At 49.1% G+C, this 13,319-nt stretch overlaps 5 protein-coding genes across 5 annotated transcripts; 3 read left to right on the plus strand and 2 right to left on the minus strand.

Moving 5' to 3' along the window:
- Positions 1-1,061: 1,061 nt before the first annotated feature.
- On the plus strand, positions 1,062-2,837 carry BDQ94DRAFT_151072 (wax synthase family protein). Its single transcript, XM_026767694.1, has 2 exons — positions 1,062-2,015; positions 2,086-2,837. Exons 1-2 carry the CDS (start codon positions 1,175-1,177, stop codon positions 2,526-2,528), a joined length of 1,284 nt encoding a protein of 427 aa, XP_026622163.1. The 5' UTR covers positions 1,062-1,174; the 3' UTR covers positions 2,529-2,837.
- A 1,670-nt stretch (positions 2,838-4,507) lies between these two features.
- BDQ94DRAFT_182652 (uncharacterized protein) lies at positions 4,508-5,555 on the plus strand (the record flags this gene model as incomplete). The annotated part of the gene is made up of 4 exons (XM_026774212.1): positions 4,508-4,758; positions 4,808-4,971; positions 5,021-5,298; positions 5,352-5,555. The coding sequence occupies 4 exons, from the start codon at positions 4,508-4,510 to the stop codon at positions 5,538-5,540; spliced, it is 882 nt and encodes a 293-aa protein (XP_026622164.1). The 3' UTR covers positions 5,541-5,555.
- Positions 5,556-6,022: 467 nt separating this feature from the next.
- On the plus strand, positions 6,023-7,163 carry BDQ94DRAFT_87538 (uncharacterized protein). The gene has a single exon (XM_026776740.1). The coding sequence runs from the start codon at positions 6,586-6,588 to the stop codon at positions 6,985-6,987; it is 402 nt and encodes a 133-aa protein (XP_026622165.1). The 5' UTR covers positions 6,023-6,585; the 3' UTR covers positions 6,988-7,163.
- Positions 7,164-7,315: 152 nt separating this feature from the next.
- Positions 7,316-8,554, minus strand: BDQ94DRAFT_174178 (DUF1996 domain-containing protein; the record flags this gene model as incomplete). The annotated part of the gene is made up of 4 exons (XM_026772293.1): positions 7,316-7,732; positions 7,784-7,964; positions 8,023-8,144; positions 8,225-8,554. The coding sequence occupies 4 exons, from the start codon at positions 8,552-8,554 to the stop codon at positions 7,316-7,318; spliced, it is 1,050 nt and encodes a 349-aa protein (XP_026622166.1).
- A 1,442-nt stretch (positions 8,555-9,996) lies between these two features.
- On the minus strand, positions 9,997-12,869 carry BDQ94DRAFT_87552 (repressor protein). The gene is made up of 2 exons (XM_026776741.1): positions 10,544-12,869; positions 9,997-10,490 (listed from the first exon to the last, which is right to left on the minus strand). The coding sequence occupies exons 1-2, from the start codon at positions 12,707-12,709 to the stop codon at positions 10,239-10,241; spliced, it is 2,418 nt and encodes an 805-aa protein (XP_026622167.1). The 5' UTR covers positions 12,710-12,869; the 3' UTR covers positions 9,997-10,238.
- Positions 12,870-13,319: the final 450 nt, after the last annotated feature.

A 13,319-nucleotide genomic window follows, 5' to 3' on the forward strand; every position in this document is an offset into this window, starting at 1 on the left:
ATTGGTGTGCTACATTCCAATAGAAAGACAAAGTGCTTATTTCCACGCCAGTATCCACAGTCACAATCGGTCAACTCAAGAGATAGTAATAATGTCACTTGCCGAAACCATTACAGCCATCGGCGATGAAGACTCGCTAGTCCCTAATCCGGAGAAATGAGAGAGGGAGAAAGATACGAAGAGAGGAAGGGGTGATTTTATAGCGCCGACTCAGTACCTGACGCATTGAATTCATGATCGCCTACTCATTAACCTGATGTAGGCAGAATGCTAGTTTATTCACCTCTGGTATCATTTGATGAATGACTTGATGCAAATTAAGTGCTCGTATAGTCTACTATATGAGAAGGTATGGAAGAGGAGCACTGGTAGGAACTGATGTTGAAGGAATCAACTGCAATATATCCATGATCTCAAGTATTACGAAGTGGGTTCTCTATCCATATTGCCATTCATTTATAGGTAAAGCATTGACAGCAACACAAACATAGCTTCGGTTCTAGTCCACTGCGATTGATATGACAATTATACCGCATCAAGTACCCAACTAAGCTCTGTACTGTGAGTATTGTAAGTCAATTCTTGGAGGCTTAGTGCATGCGTCATCAGGCATCCCATTGTGGTGAACTCTCGATTAAGCAACAAAGCATTTTGACAGAGTATCCAAAAGAGCGACGATAATTATGCCAGCCTCTGTGTTTCTAGGAATGAGCATTTAAAAGACAACCAGAACAGCCAGCCCTGGTATTTAGGCTACTCCGCGGAGTTTCTCACCAGTTGTCCTGTCGGGAACACGCGGATTTCAAATCCGACCTCATCGGAGAGAGGTTATAGCTGCTCCATACGCAACAATATAAGCGTCCCACTTTTTCCGAGGCAAAATCATCACTCTGCCCATCACGATGATCTGGCACACAATCCAACAAGTTGTCCGATCGCCCGAAGTGGGAAGCCGGAGTAGATATCAGATTCCGATACCGCTGATTAATGCGGGCCCGCGCGGATGATCAGCCGCGCCAAAAGACACCCAATCGCCGCCACTCCAACAGTCATTTGAATACCCTCAACACTTCCTCGCCTCAACTTAGATCGCGTTGCTTTCTTTCCCTTGTCTTCTCTGCATGCGGGTGTTATTTCCTGGAGTTTCCGTCCTGAAACTCACCTCCTCCGCAACATGTACACTTTGCCCGTCTTGATTGCGGCTTTATTTTTACATGTCAAGTTCCCCTTGCTTCCAGGTCTGAGAGACACCCTCTATGGCATCATTGTCCTCAGCGCCTGCAGCGCCATTTTCTACCCGCCGGATACGAGGGACTTTATCAGATATACCAACGCATTTCTGTCTACTTCCTTTGTCATCCGCGCTGTGGAACTTCTCCTGGTCCAAGATCTGAGTCACTTAAAGCGCCTACAAAGAGTGTCTTACCTATCCTCTTCACCCGTATATACATGGGAGCCCATATCTCCCACGCTAGGTTGGAAGCGCTTTGTCCAGGTCTGCGATCTGATCATCAATCCACGCGCCGTGGGTTGGAGCTACGGCTCTCCCAAGTACCAGCCTCTCGTCCGGAAGCTCGAGGCTGCCTCAGCCCCGGATGGCGCAAATGGCTGCGTTCCTAAACGCGAGGACATCGTCCTGGTAGCGGATGATGACCGCTTCACGTTCCTGATAGGCAAGCTCTGTCGAGCTCTCGTAGCCTATTTCATCATCGACTCGTACCAGACAGCGATTGGGCGGAACTACTCCAGCGTCAGCAACTTCGTAGAGATATTCCTGACAAATGTGTTGGGCATCCAAGCATCCCCGGCCAAAACTGAGGGCGTGATCCGGTTGTTCGTCCTCCCACCAGTACACTGGATGGCCTCATACGCCTTCGTAGACGGAATCCACGCCGCTACCGGCGTATTTTCCGTCGGTGTGCTGCGGATCATCTCTCCGCAGCTCGCAGCGGAACCGTGGATGTATCCTCCTGTCTTCGGGGCAATCCGATACATGTTCACCTTTAGCCTACGAGGCAAGTCACCTACCCGCCCCCCTTTTCTTACTCGTCCAAGCACAACAAGACTAATAAAAGAACAATCCAGACATCTGGGGCAAAATGTGGCACGACCTCTGCCGTCGGCCATTCCTGGCCCTTTCCCTCTCCCTTGTACCAGAATCATGCCCCTTAGGCCTCAAACGCCTCCTCATCGTCTGCCTCTCCTTCATGGTATCTGGCGTTGTCCACGCAGCGGGGACCTACGCCGTCTCAAAGGATTGGTACGCCGCGTTCATGATGATGTTCTTCTTCTGCGTCCTGCCAGCCTGTGTGGTCGTGCAGCAGATCATCTCCGATCAGATCTTGCCGCGTGTCCTTCCCGCGAAGAGTACTATCTCTCGGGTTGTTATTTGGCTCGTGAATGCGGCATTCGTGGCAGCGTGGGGCTATTATACTAGTCCGTGGTTTTTGAATTATAGTAAGCTCCCGGAGGCGATTGAATCAATTCCGATGCCGGTTAGTTTTTGGGGTGCGGTTCTTGGGGTTTAGGTTTGGTTCGATATTGGTGATGGTTGGTATATATAGATTGTGCTTTCCTAGGGGTTGGCCGAGTGAGATGATGATTGGGGTTGATAAATGGTTCTTGGTTGGTTTGTTTTGGCATAGCGATGTGATACCATCTTATACATTTGCGTCTTTATAGTGCTTCTGTTGTTAGCTAGGATTTGGATGCCCTACTAGGGTGTGTGCAGCTGGGAATAGTGATTCAGTAATAATGGGCATTATATAGAGATATGTTCGGGTCGGCCATCATGGTTAGTAACTGCCAGACTACAGGTCACCAAAGTAAGATTAAATATGTACATAGTTTAGCTTGATTCTATGGTTACTATACAGATACACTAACTCATGATATCCTCTCACTCGGCAATGAGACAAGTAAAACATCCTAGAAGCCAAACCTGCATGGACAGGTTCTGGCGCAACCTTTGCGGAAGGAAACGATGTAGAAAATTGCTTCAACGAATAAGGCTACGTATCACTGAAATAAAATAGATCGACTCCTGCATCTTAGGTATATTCAACCTATATTCCTTCCCAAACCTGATCCCAGAGTCCAAGAACACCTCCAGCTTAGTGACGTATATATCTCAGACCTCACAGTCGAGAATCTTGACTGAAAAGTCCGCCGCCTTGATGAGATCTTCCAAGCGTTGACATGCCTTCATCATTGCCGATCTGTCCTCCTTAGTCCTAGCCACCTCAAGAAGAGGCCCGATCCCAAGGATCAGATTATTGTACTTTGCGTATACAGACGACAATTCGTGTATCTAAAGAGATTTCAGAGGTAGCCGGCCGTTTTTGCTCTTCGATAACAGGCTAGCCAGAAACCCATACACCGGACGGTCAAAATTCCTTAGAACCAAGCATTCTAAATAGTCTGGAGGGCTTGCGGCATCTTGTATCCCACGTCGCTCTAAGCTAAGGACTCTAAGTCTTGTGAAGGCCGTAAATGAGCCATGTTGGCTCTCATATTGGCTGCCAGGGGTGGGTTGAAGATCTGCAAAATGGAGCCGAACTTTCTTGAAGGTTGTTCTGATGAGGCTTCAAAACCGATATTATATTTGATCGTTTGAGCCGAGAAGCATGCATATAGGTTACATGTACTGTTGGTATACTACCGTCCTGTCACCGTATGACTCGTTGCTTAATTGAGAATGCCTGCTTCCACATCGCAATGGGATGCCCGGATGACGAATGAGTTACGTCTCCTGTTTGTGGTGCAGCCATCGTGAATATTCGCTTCATGTATGCGGCATGGAAACGACATGCATGTGTTGCCACTACTTATTTGGGCACACTATGTTTTCATCTTTTGCGGATTGCCAAGGCCCCTGGCTGGTAAATCAAAGGGCTTCACACTAATAGAGATCTTGACAAGGAAAGTTTCACAAATTACAGAGATGCTAGTAATTGATTCATCAAAGGGTAAGAAGTGAATCATAGGGATTCTGCCTCCGTTGTGTTAATGACTGATTCAACATGTAAGTTGATGCCTCAGGAACAAACTAGCGTCATATACATGCTCATCCATCTGTCATCAATCTCAACTCTTTCAATCAAATCCCACATATAAATCATCTATTTCCCACCCTTCAATCTCTGAATTTATATGTTCCAGGAAAACATATTGAGTCCCGCTCGATAAGTTCGCGGTGTTTTTATTGATTCCAATCTTCATCTCCTCTGCTCTTTGCTCACCTTCCACCCTTTCATCTTTCTCGGCTGAAAACGTGGTGTTGATTACAGACCATTCCTTCCCTGAACGCACTGAACGCTTTGCAGCTTCCTTGAGTACCTCAAGTATCTCTTAAGAATCTGATCTCGCTTGACTTTTATCCTTGCTCCGCACCCAAAGTCCCTTCTCGCTTCACTTCCTCTATAACCACTGGACACTGCTGGCTTATACAACATACTTTCCATTAACGCAATACAGTATCGCAGTTTCCTCTTCCAAGGTCACCAAAATGTCTTTTGGTAACAACAGAGTCCTCGGTTCTGGAGCCGCCTTGCAAGCCCCCACTCGAGAGCTTCGAAGCACCACTCATCTAGAAGCTCAACCCATGACTGCCCAGAAGATCTTTAACGAAATAGTCCGAAAGATACCTAAGATCCACGACTTCACCGAGATTGTCTATGAAGGTATCGAGCCTGAGAAAGGCGCTTTGGTCTGCGACTCCCTTCTTGAGTCCAGCGTGGTCGAGTCGAGTTGTGCAAGGTAAGATAACCCACTGAGTATACACTATAATGTCCTGATCATAAGATAGAGTGAACTTCAACTCTCGCACGGGGACGCTGTGGGTACGCGTAATGCCTACAGAATTACACGACGTCCACCATAGATGGGTTTTCAATGCCGCTCAGAACTGGACGCGTGGTAGTTTGATGACCCCAGATGAGATGGATCTTTTGGACTTCGGCGTGGGGACGAGTAAGTCCTTGACTCTGATTGATAGTGGCATACTGATGTATAGTGATAGGGTTCAGCAGTTTTACTGGGACATACCTCCATTCTCAGAAGGAGCCCGACTTATTCCTACGGCCAGATTCAGATAGATGTCCTTCGGTCGTCATAGAGAGCGGGTGGAGTGAATCCTGGCCCCGATTATACGCAGATAGAGATCTTTGGATGCTTGGAACAACCAACGTGAACGTGGTAATGTTGTTGAAGTGGACAAAACTTGTTCGAAATAGGGTGAAAGGGTCTCTTGAAATGTGGAAACGAAGTCCGACGGGTGGGCTCGACCTATCAATCACGGTACTGAACGCTCCTTCTGAGGTTAGACACCCAAGCTAACAGACATTATCTAGCCCATCTTCCCAGCACCTGTTCCTAGTCCCGACCTCGGAGCCGAGGAGGTCCAGCTGACAAAGAAGGATGTTTTTGGTTCTCATATGGAGGCTGGTCAAAATCCAAATGCAGTTCTTCCCTTGGATATGGCAAAATTACGTCTTTTTGCCCAGCACCGAATGGCTTTCATGGGGTTAACACCAGCCTGAGTTCGATACGTCGCGGCTTTAATAGTTTTTGAGGAAAAGGAGGAAGTCTCAGGATGCCGGGTGAGGCAGGAGATGGGGATGTCAAATCGTGTGGGTTATGTTTTGACCAGGGGCGGAAGATTCTGGTGGGAAGAGAGATGAAGGCAGATAAACGCCTCCAGGTAGGAAGTCACCTCCAGGTGAAATTCTCCGGCGCAGCAGGTCGTATATCTCATCACAGATTCGTGAAACTACTATGGTAGTGGGAGAAGTAGGCAGATGAAAAGGCAGAAGTTTAGTAATAGAACACGAGAGTCGTACCGGTATTCCCCAAACTGAATGTCTGTCCAAATTTAGCTATGGCTGGAGCAACGGCACATAAAGGGTATCTATTTATCGCATAAAGATCAAAGGCAAAGGCTTGATACTGGGGTAGTAGGGATACTACAATAGCGGTAGCTGCCTTGCTCAGATGTCCTAGAATTTACGTTATGCAATAGTTCACGCGGCACTAGTGCGATATTGACAGGTGATGAAGCTGTTCAAGGGGCAGCCTCAATTTTGCTGTGACTCAGCAGCACATGAGATAACCTGTGTAGAACGAGATTCAAGCGTGCCTATACACCATTGAATATCATGTTAAGTTTGTCCCAGAATTCTTTTTGGAAACAAGAATCAACCAAGGTTCGCTCAGCCGCGGTCATCTGATTGGGCGTCCGCACTGGCAGAAGCCGAGATCCCAAGTTGTGGCTGCCCTTCATCCTCCACGTCCTTTCAACCTTCTGTCTGCCACCACAATACTTACATTTCAAAGAATCAGCAGGGCAGTGAAGCAGCTCAGGTCACACAACTGCCGCCCATAGCACGTCTAATCCCAGACACGGGCGGTTAGACCCGAGTATTTCCCCTTTACCAATCACCTTCCGAGGAAACACTGCTACCACCACACTTGCGGTCGGCATCCAGCTCTACCACTACAAATTCCCCGTTACCTGTCCTTCGTGGAGATGTCATATACTCAACCATAAATCAATGGCTTAACCCGGATTACACGAATTAAAGAACGATGTTCTACAACGCCCTCATCCGAACCCACCACATCACATCCCGCAAAAAGGTGTCTGCGCTGAAACGCGCAGCCGACATACACAATTGCTTCGTGCTTCTGCGCTCCGGTGGATGTCCTGGGATAATGTATGTCGAGGCGAAAGACCAAGGCGCTGTTGAGTCTTGGGTGACTGTCGTTCGGAAACTACGGTACAAGGATTTTCAACTAGCTACGCGGCCAGGGCTTCTCCACGACGAGAATCAAACAGAGCTTCGAGATCAGCAGCAATTACCCCAGACGAAAATGAGGGATATAAGAGCCGGTGTGTCGGAGGTAGAAACCGTCAAGGAGTTTGGAAGTTTAATGGAACAACGCGGTGTCTGGAAATGGTGGAGGAAGGGGATGGGATACGTTGGCTGATGTTGCGATCGCTGCAAGCGCATGCTCAACTCATGGATTGGGCTCTCATCCTTATGGCTACCTCTGCCCTTGGCTACAGTTCAGCCCGGCATTCTGCGGGATCTAAGGTCTGGACTCGCGGTTCTGGAACCAGCTTACTAGTCACCAAGATTGGAGGCCTCATGTGTCAGTCTGCAACTCGTCATAAGGCAGCTATTCTCCTCGCGTGCCAGATCATCCAATTACCGACTGTTTACAGTCGCGAGAATGTGTGCAGTTCAATATCGATACTACGTCATCTCATCGAAGCTATATACACGAACTCGGTGTCGATTTATGCAGGCCCAACTCATCCATGCAAGGTTGAATTGTCATGCTCAGTTACCCAGTTACGATGACCGGGCAATCTATCAACGGGGCCATGTTGACCAATATTGTCATCTGGTGCAGGTACATCCAATGGCTGCGGCATTGGAGCCAAGTCTCTTGTTTGGTTTCTCGTTATCGAGCAGTCTGGGTCGGTCAATCCTTGTGGACCGGTACAGGTGTCTATAGCCTGCTGCAAGGCGACCTGGTCTGTCCAACCGTACATGAAATCTCCGTGCAAGCCGTATCCGGTTTTATCACCTGTCGCGTATATCCAGTTCTTGTAGTCTGGATGGGGCGCTGTGTTGAAAAAGAATTCCAGAAAGATGGAATATATCGCAACGGGATGAGACTTGGGGCAAACACCCTTGTTATAGTCTCCAGTGTCGGGATACGCCATCTACAAACACTGTCAGCACCCCCACAAATGCCCGTAGACAACGACGCCTACATGACTCTTATGATCTGAGCTGTCCAGATTCTCTCCATCCCAACAGGAAGGCATGAAGACCTGCGACCTCAAGATTTCACAAGGCTGCTGAGGCAAGCCCTTCGTTTCATTTGAGCTTCCATCTTTGCCAATGCACATATGACTGACCGCACGCTGGGACCAGTTCGAATCATTATAGGTCCTGTTCCCATCTGATATCAGCACCCTCACCCATCGAAATATAAAACAGGCAAACGAACCGAAGACTCGGATCCCCAGCAAGCATGCGCAGACCTTTCGGCGGCGCCAATGGAACCAGCTTCTCATCACAATCCGTAGCACTAGCCGTATAATTACACGCTCGATCAAAGTAATAAATACTCTATCTAATTTATTAGCCAGTTCGTCGCGGTCTTCAACCAAGCTTTCAGGACTGCCAGCGAAGTCCGAAGCAATACCTACACTGGACTGGTATTCCACGAGCTCAAACGATCCATTTCTCATGCGATGATAAAGCTGTGGAACCCAGTAATTGCTCCTATCAATATCCACTTCGCACGTCGTCCCCTTTGCGTTCTGCGCCGTGCTCTCATTCATTGTTCTCTGGAATGCTGTGCCCCCGGTAACGGCATGTGTGTGCGTAGATGGCTTCCCTGGCGCGACTATCGGATCGGACAGTTGCGTCGTCAATGGATCGCAGCTGAAGGTGAACTCGTCTGTTGTGCGCTGCTCTGCGAGGGCATTGCTACTGCTGCTGAGAAGAAGTAGCGCTGCGATGTAGCAGTTATGCATGATGCCGTTTGTTCTTATCCGTATTCAAAAGACAGAGGCACCACTTGTTTCATACAGTAGTAGCCCAGCAATTGCAATCAATGCAACAGTAACTGAACCCAAGGACAAGAGCGAAATCTATTGATGAGAGAAAGAAGAAGTTCATAAAAAGATAAAAGGTAAAGCTCAACTCAGCCCGTCCCAATATCTATATTCCATTCTGTCCGTCATTCCTCACGTCCGTTTAACCTCCACCCTCGGCGCCTCCTGTATGCTTGTTTCCGCCCGGGCGTCTGTAGATTAACATTCCAAGCGTCAATGCAAATATCTCAGCCACTGCGAATACCTCCGAGGAATGCTATGTTATGTCGACGCCGATCCGAGTACGTAGGACACGTGTTCAATGTGAATTATACTGTGTAAAGCGGTGATGTTATAGGGGTATATATATATTTTGCAGGGGCTGAATTATTTGTCCTTGTGCATAGTAAGGGAGTGCTAGTAGGATGGATGATCGATTGACTTCAATTTCATAAACGCTACAAATAATAATGTCTGACACGGTTCAGGTTGGTGCTTCACGAGTTGCATGGCTTGGTGGGTAGAATGACTGACCATTCGTGTGAAGCATGTACTAGGACCAATAGTTGTTCTGCTACTGTAATGCAATTCTGGATGGGGAGGAGGAGGAGGAGGAGGAGGAGGAGTAGTAGTAGTAGTAGTAGTAGTAGTAGTAGTAGTCATATGTATTGTTATTATGATACATGTATTTTGCGGTTCTATCTGGTAGTAGTATTAGTTATATTTATTATCTTTGATACCATTTGACCCCAACTTTGTTCTGAAGGAAAGCCTTGTAACAACTGCAGAGGCCAAGTACTTTTGACCGAGGAGACGCCGTTGCGCAGAGCTGGTTGAGAAGGACCAGTGAAAGGACCTTGTCATTTGTAACCCATCTACCAGAGCTACACAATTTAATGGAATGTGACTGGAAGACTCTTAGATTCTGTTATTCAAGAGCAACGCTATCTTGTCAATTAGAACGTGCTATTGCATATGGAACTTCCTCTGCTGATTTATGATGGCGCAGTATAAATGCAGCAGAAGAATCCCGCTCGCCAAACACCGAAAACACCCGGCCTTAACCGCCGCTGACAACATCGAGCTCCCCATTTGACCGTACAATCCTGGGCCGTGGCCTATGGCTGCCTGGCCATGCATGCATGTACTACCGAAGTAACAATGGCATAAGCAGCTAAATTCAGGCCTGATGCCACGCCATTAACATCCGTCGGACCGGGCACTGTAGTGGATCATTGGTGATCGGGGGCTATTCCTGTGACCAGTGAAAACCCACATCCAGATGCAGGGATATCAGCCCATCGAACTCCCTAATAATTTGCCGGATGAGCGGGGTTTTGCATCCTGGCCTAGTCGTAGCCTCGCACTGCAGCACCCACCTCATGCCTTGCATAAAGGTGCCCTTCTCAATTCCTTCTAACGTAGAATGCCCCAGACATATCCTTTATATTCCCGGTATGGAAGTCCTTTAGACATAGCAGCGGCTGCGTCGAGGAAAACCTTAAAAATGTGACCCGAACTGGGCTCAGGGTCATGATTACTTGCAGCCACTAAATGGAGCATTGATATACCTCTGTAGATGAGGTAAGGTAGCTATGCTCTTTAACACACCAGACCAGTGTTCTTACCGGACATGGTCGAGCCTGGCTTGGATCGTCTTGTCATCGAAGTGCCCGTCTTCGCCAACATAGTTGTGAAGGGCTTCTGAAAACATCAAGCGACGGGGTGCCTTTCGTCCCGTCATGAGCTCAAATTGGGGTATCGCTTGCTCGACCACATTGTCAAGTCCGTCAACCAACACCCAAGGGCGCCCGGTTTCTGTCCGAATACGACGCATCTGGCGCAGCAGTGGCGTGTCCAGTGGCTTGTAAGCAAACTAGCAAGGAAACGTCAGTCAGGCCCACCTGAGCACTTTGATAGAGATCTTACCTCAAGAACTACGCCGCCAGTTGGGCTCCCCAGCCATTGCATAGGCATTTCAAAATTGGCTGGCGGTTCATCCCGGTCGCGGTCCGCAGGCACACAAGATGCAATCATGCAAGGCGGACAGGCGTCCTCGGGCCATTCATCCTTCAAAGACTTTAGCACATACACAACTTCCGTCGAGTCCACTTGTGAGGCTGCCCAGGAGTTGAAATGGCGAGCGACACTTTCCGCTCGTGATAAAGTTCTGTTGTAGATAAAGATCTTACGGCATCCGAGCCGCAGCATGGCATAGACAGCGGCGCGAGCCATCCCGCCCGCTCCTATCACCAGCCCAGTAGTCTTCGATGGGCTGATGGCATTGCGTGGAGAGAGATTGCGGTTTATGCAATTCATAATGCCAACCCAGTCCGTATTCTCACCGTACCACCCTAGCACAGGACCGGCCTGGTTACGCCGACTCGCCTGCTCTTGTAAAGGATACATGGATCCATCAGGACCGGCGCGTAGTGGTACGATCGTGTTGATCGCACCGATTGCCTCCACATGGCGGCTCCTCGCCGCGAGCTTATGGGACAGCTGTACTCTCCATGGCTGAACCACACTTGACCCCCCAAAATGTGAATCCCTGCCCAACCGGTCCATGATTGCAAGCGAGGGCGAGTCCGGTATAGTATAGGTATGGCTCATGCCACAGTGGCGGAAAGCAGCATTATGCATTGCAGGGGAAAGACTGTATGCGACATTGCCTCCGAGAATGAAGAACTGTAGCGGGTCCAGTACGTAACTCTGAAACAGAGCCTGGACCGCATCACGAGACGTGATCTGCGGGTCTCGCTGGTTGTCGGAGGACTTCTCGATTGCTGGGTGTGTTACAGAGGTGAGAATAGAATTGAACACTTGCGAGGTCCGGCCAAGACGGCCGATGTTGTACGCGATAACTGGAGGATGTTCGCCAGACAAGGCATGAACCTTGTTTGTAAATTTAGCAACCGCTGCGTTATCCTCACGCGTCGTTGCAACCCGGAGAAAGCGAACGAGCTGGCACCCCAGCTTCTCGGCTTCAAAATAGAGGGAAAGGCATTCTTCGCTCTCCCACGTCTCTGGCGCAGAAGGTTCAAATATGCGTTGACCAATAATCTTTGTGTTGCCGCGGGTGCGAATTGCCTCCTCCACTCGAGACTGTTCCTGGCTCAAGTCCACGGCCAGATATTCGACCGCCAGCCGTAGGGCATGCTCCACAATAGCGAAATATAGATTGTTCACCTTTGCGGGAGACAGATCATCTCTAGCAATTCCTGTAGAAGATTTATCTATCGAGATTATGATGGGCGTACGAGCATTCCTCCGAAGTAGAGCGACTTGTTTGCTGAGAGTTGCTGTCAGTCCCGCGCCCCAGCGGTCAACACACAGTTCAATGGCATCACCACCTGACTCAAGCTCTTGTAGTTTAACATTGCCTTCTGCCAGGTCGGAAGTTCGTACAAAAATGGCATGGGTGAAGGAGCGAAGTTCGGGGGGAGTCTCAAGTAGGACAAAAGGCGAGTCATAACTGGTGTGTCCTACATCTGTACCAGTCACGAAACGCACAAAGCGCGTGAAATCCTCTTTCGCTTCCTTCAACTTGAAGGAATAATCAACACATCGTCGGTCCGGCGATCCCTCATCCGTCTGAGCGGCGATACTGGAACGATCTTCAACGTTGTAGAACTCGAAATTGGAGCATGTTCTGTGTAAGGGATCGCCCTCGGCAAGCAGTTTTACCGATTGCTCCTCCAGACCTAATAGGCTTTGAATGCGATCCATGTCGCGAACTATGTATACAATTGGATTGGTAGCAGAATAGTGACGAAGGTGCTCTTGAACCGGACGAGTAAGACTGCCGAGACCGCATTCAATCACGCAGCGGGAGCGGTGGTTGTCAAGCATTGACTTGAGGACTTCGACATCGCGTTGCTGGAATTCCTGACTTCCATAGCGCTTGAGATACTCATGCCTGGTATATCCGGTCACTTCCTTAAAATAGTGGTCTTCCGTGATGAACCGCCGTTTTAACGCAGTGGCAGCAACAAATCCCAGAGACCGCTTCCCGCACCCCCGGATGCCCACGAGCACCAGAGAGGCATCAGGATCAAATCTCCGGCGCTTATCTACCGGGGAAATCTTGTGCATTGTGGACGTTTACGTGGATCAGTGGGACAAACGCCTTGTGTGGTCGGTGCGCGGGAAGCAAGACCGTCCGCTGCAGAAAATCTAAGATGCTGGAAGAAACGATGAATCGAGATGATATCAGCAGTATGTCCGAAGCAACCCAGTGAGGATCAATCATCTGCTCTCCGTCATATTCGGAGTTGCCATGCTTCAATTGAGGGTGAATAGCGTTGGTGAGGGCCGCTCTTATTTTTTTTTTATTTTTTCCTGTTTGTGATTGAAGCGGAGAAGCTAGTATACCGGGGAAGATGGCGGGGTGAGGAAATGGCCGACTAGCTTTGCTAGCTGTCGGGCGGAGGCGGAGTGCAGTAAGTGCAGCAGGGACGAAGGCGGTCAATTGGCGCAGCAGCTGGCATGCCTGCGAGGGCAGCAATGGGACGGAAACGCGTAAAGCAGGCTGGGCTAGTAGGCGTGATTGGTTTGCTGGGCAAAGGCAACGGAGGGGGGGGCGCGCTGGAGAAAGTGTGATTATAACAGAACCAGAAGATGACAGCCGGGGGACCATGGCAAGAATGCTCGGTTGCGGTCATCAGCCACCGGAGTCCCAAAGGGTTCGCGGGTTCAGCATCTC

The sequence above is a fragment of the Aspergillus welwitschiae genome (assembly GCF_003344945.1).
Source record: "Aspergillus welwitschiae strain CBS 139.54b unplaced genomic scaffold BDQ94scaffold_39, whole genome shotgun sequence".
Classification (NCBI taxonomy): Eukaryota; Fungi; Ascomycota; class Eurotiomycetes; order Eurotiales; family Aspergillaceae; genus Aspergillus; species Aspergillus welwitschiae.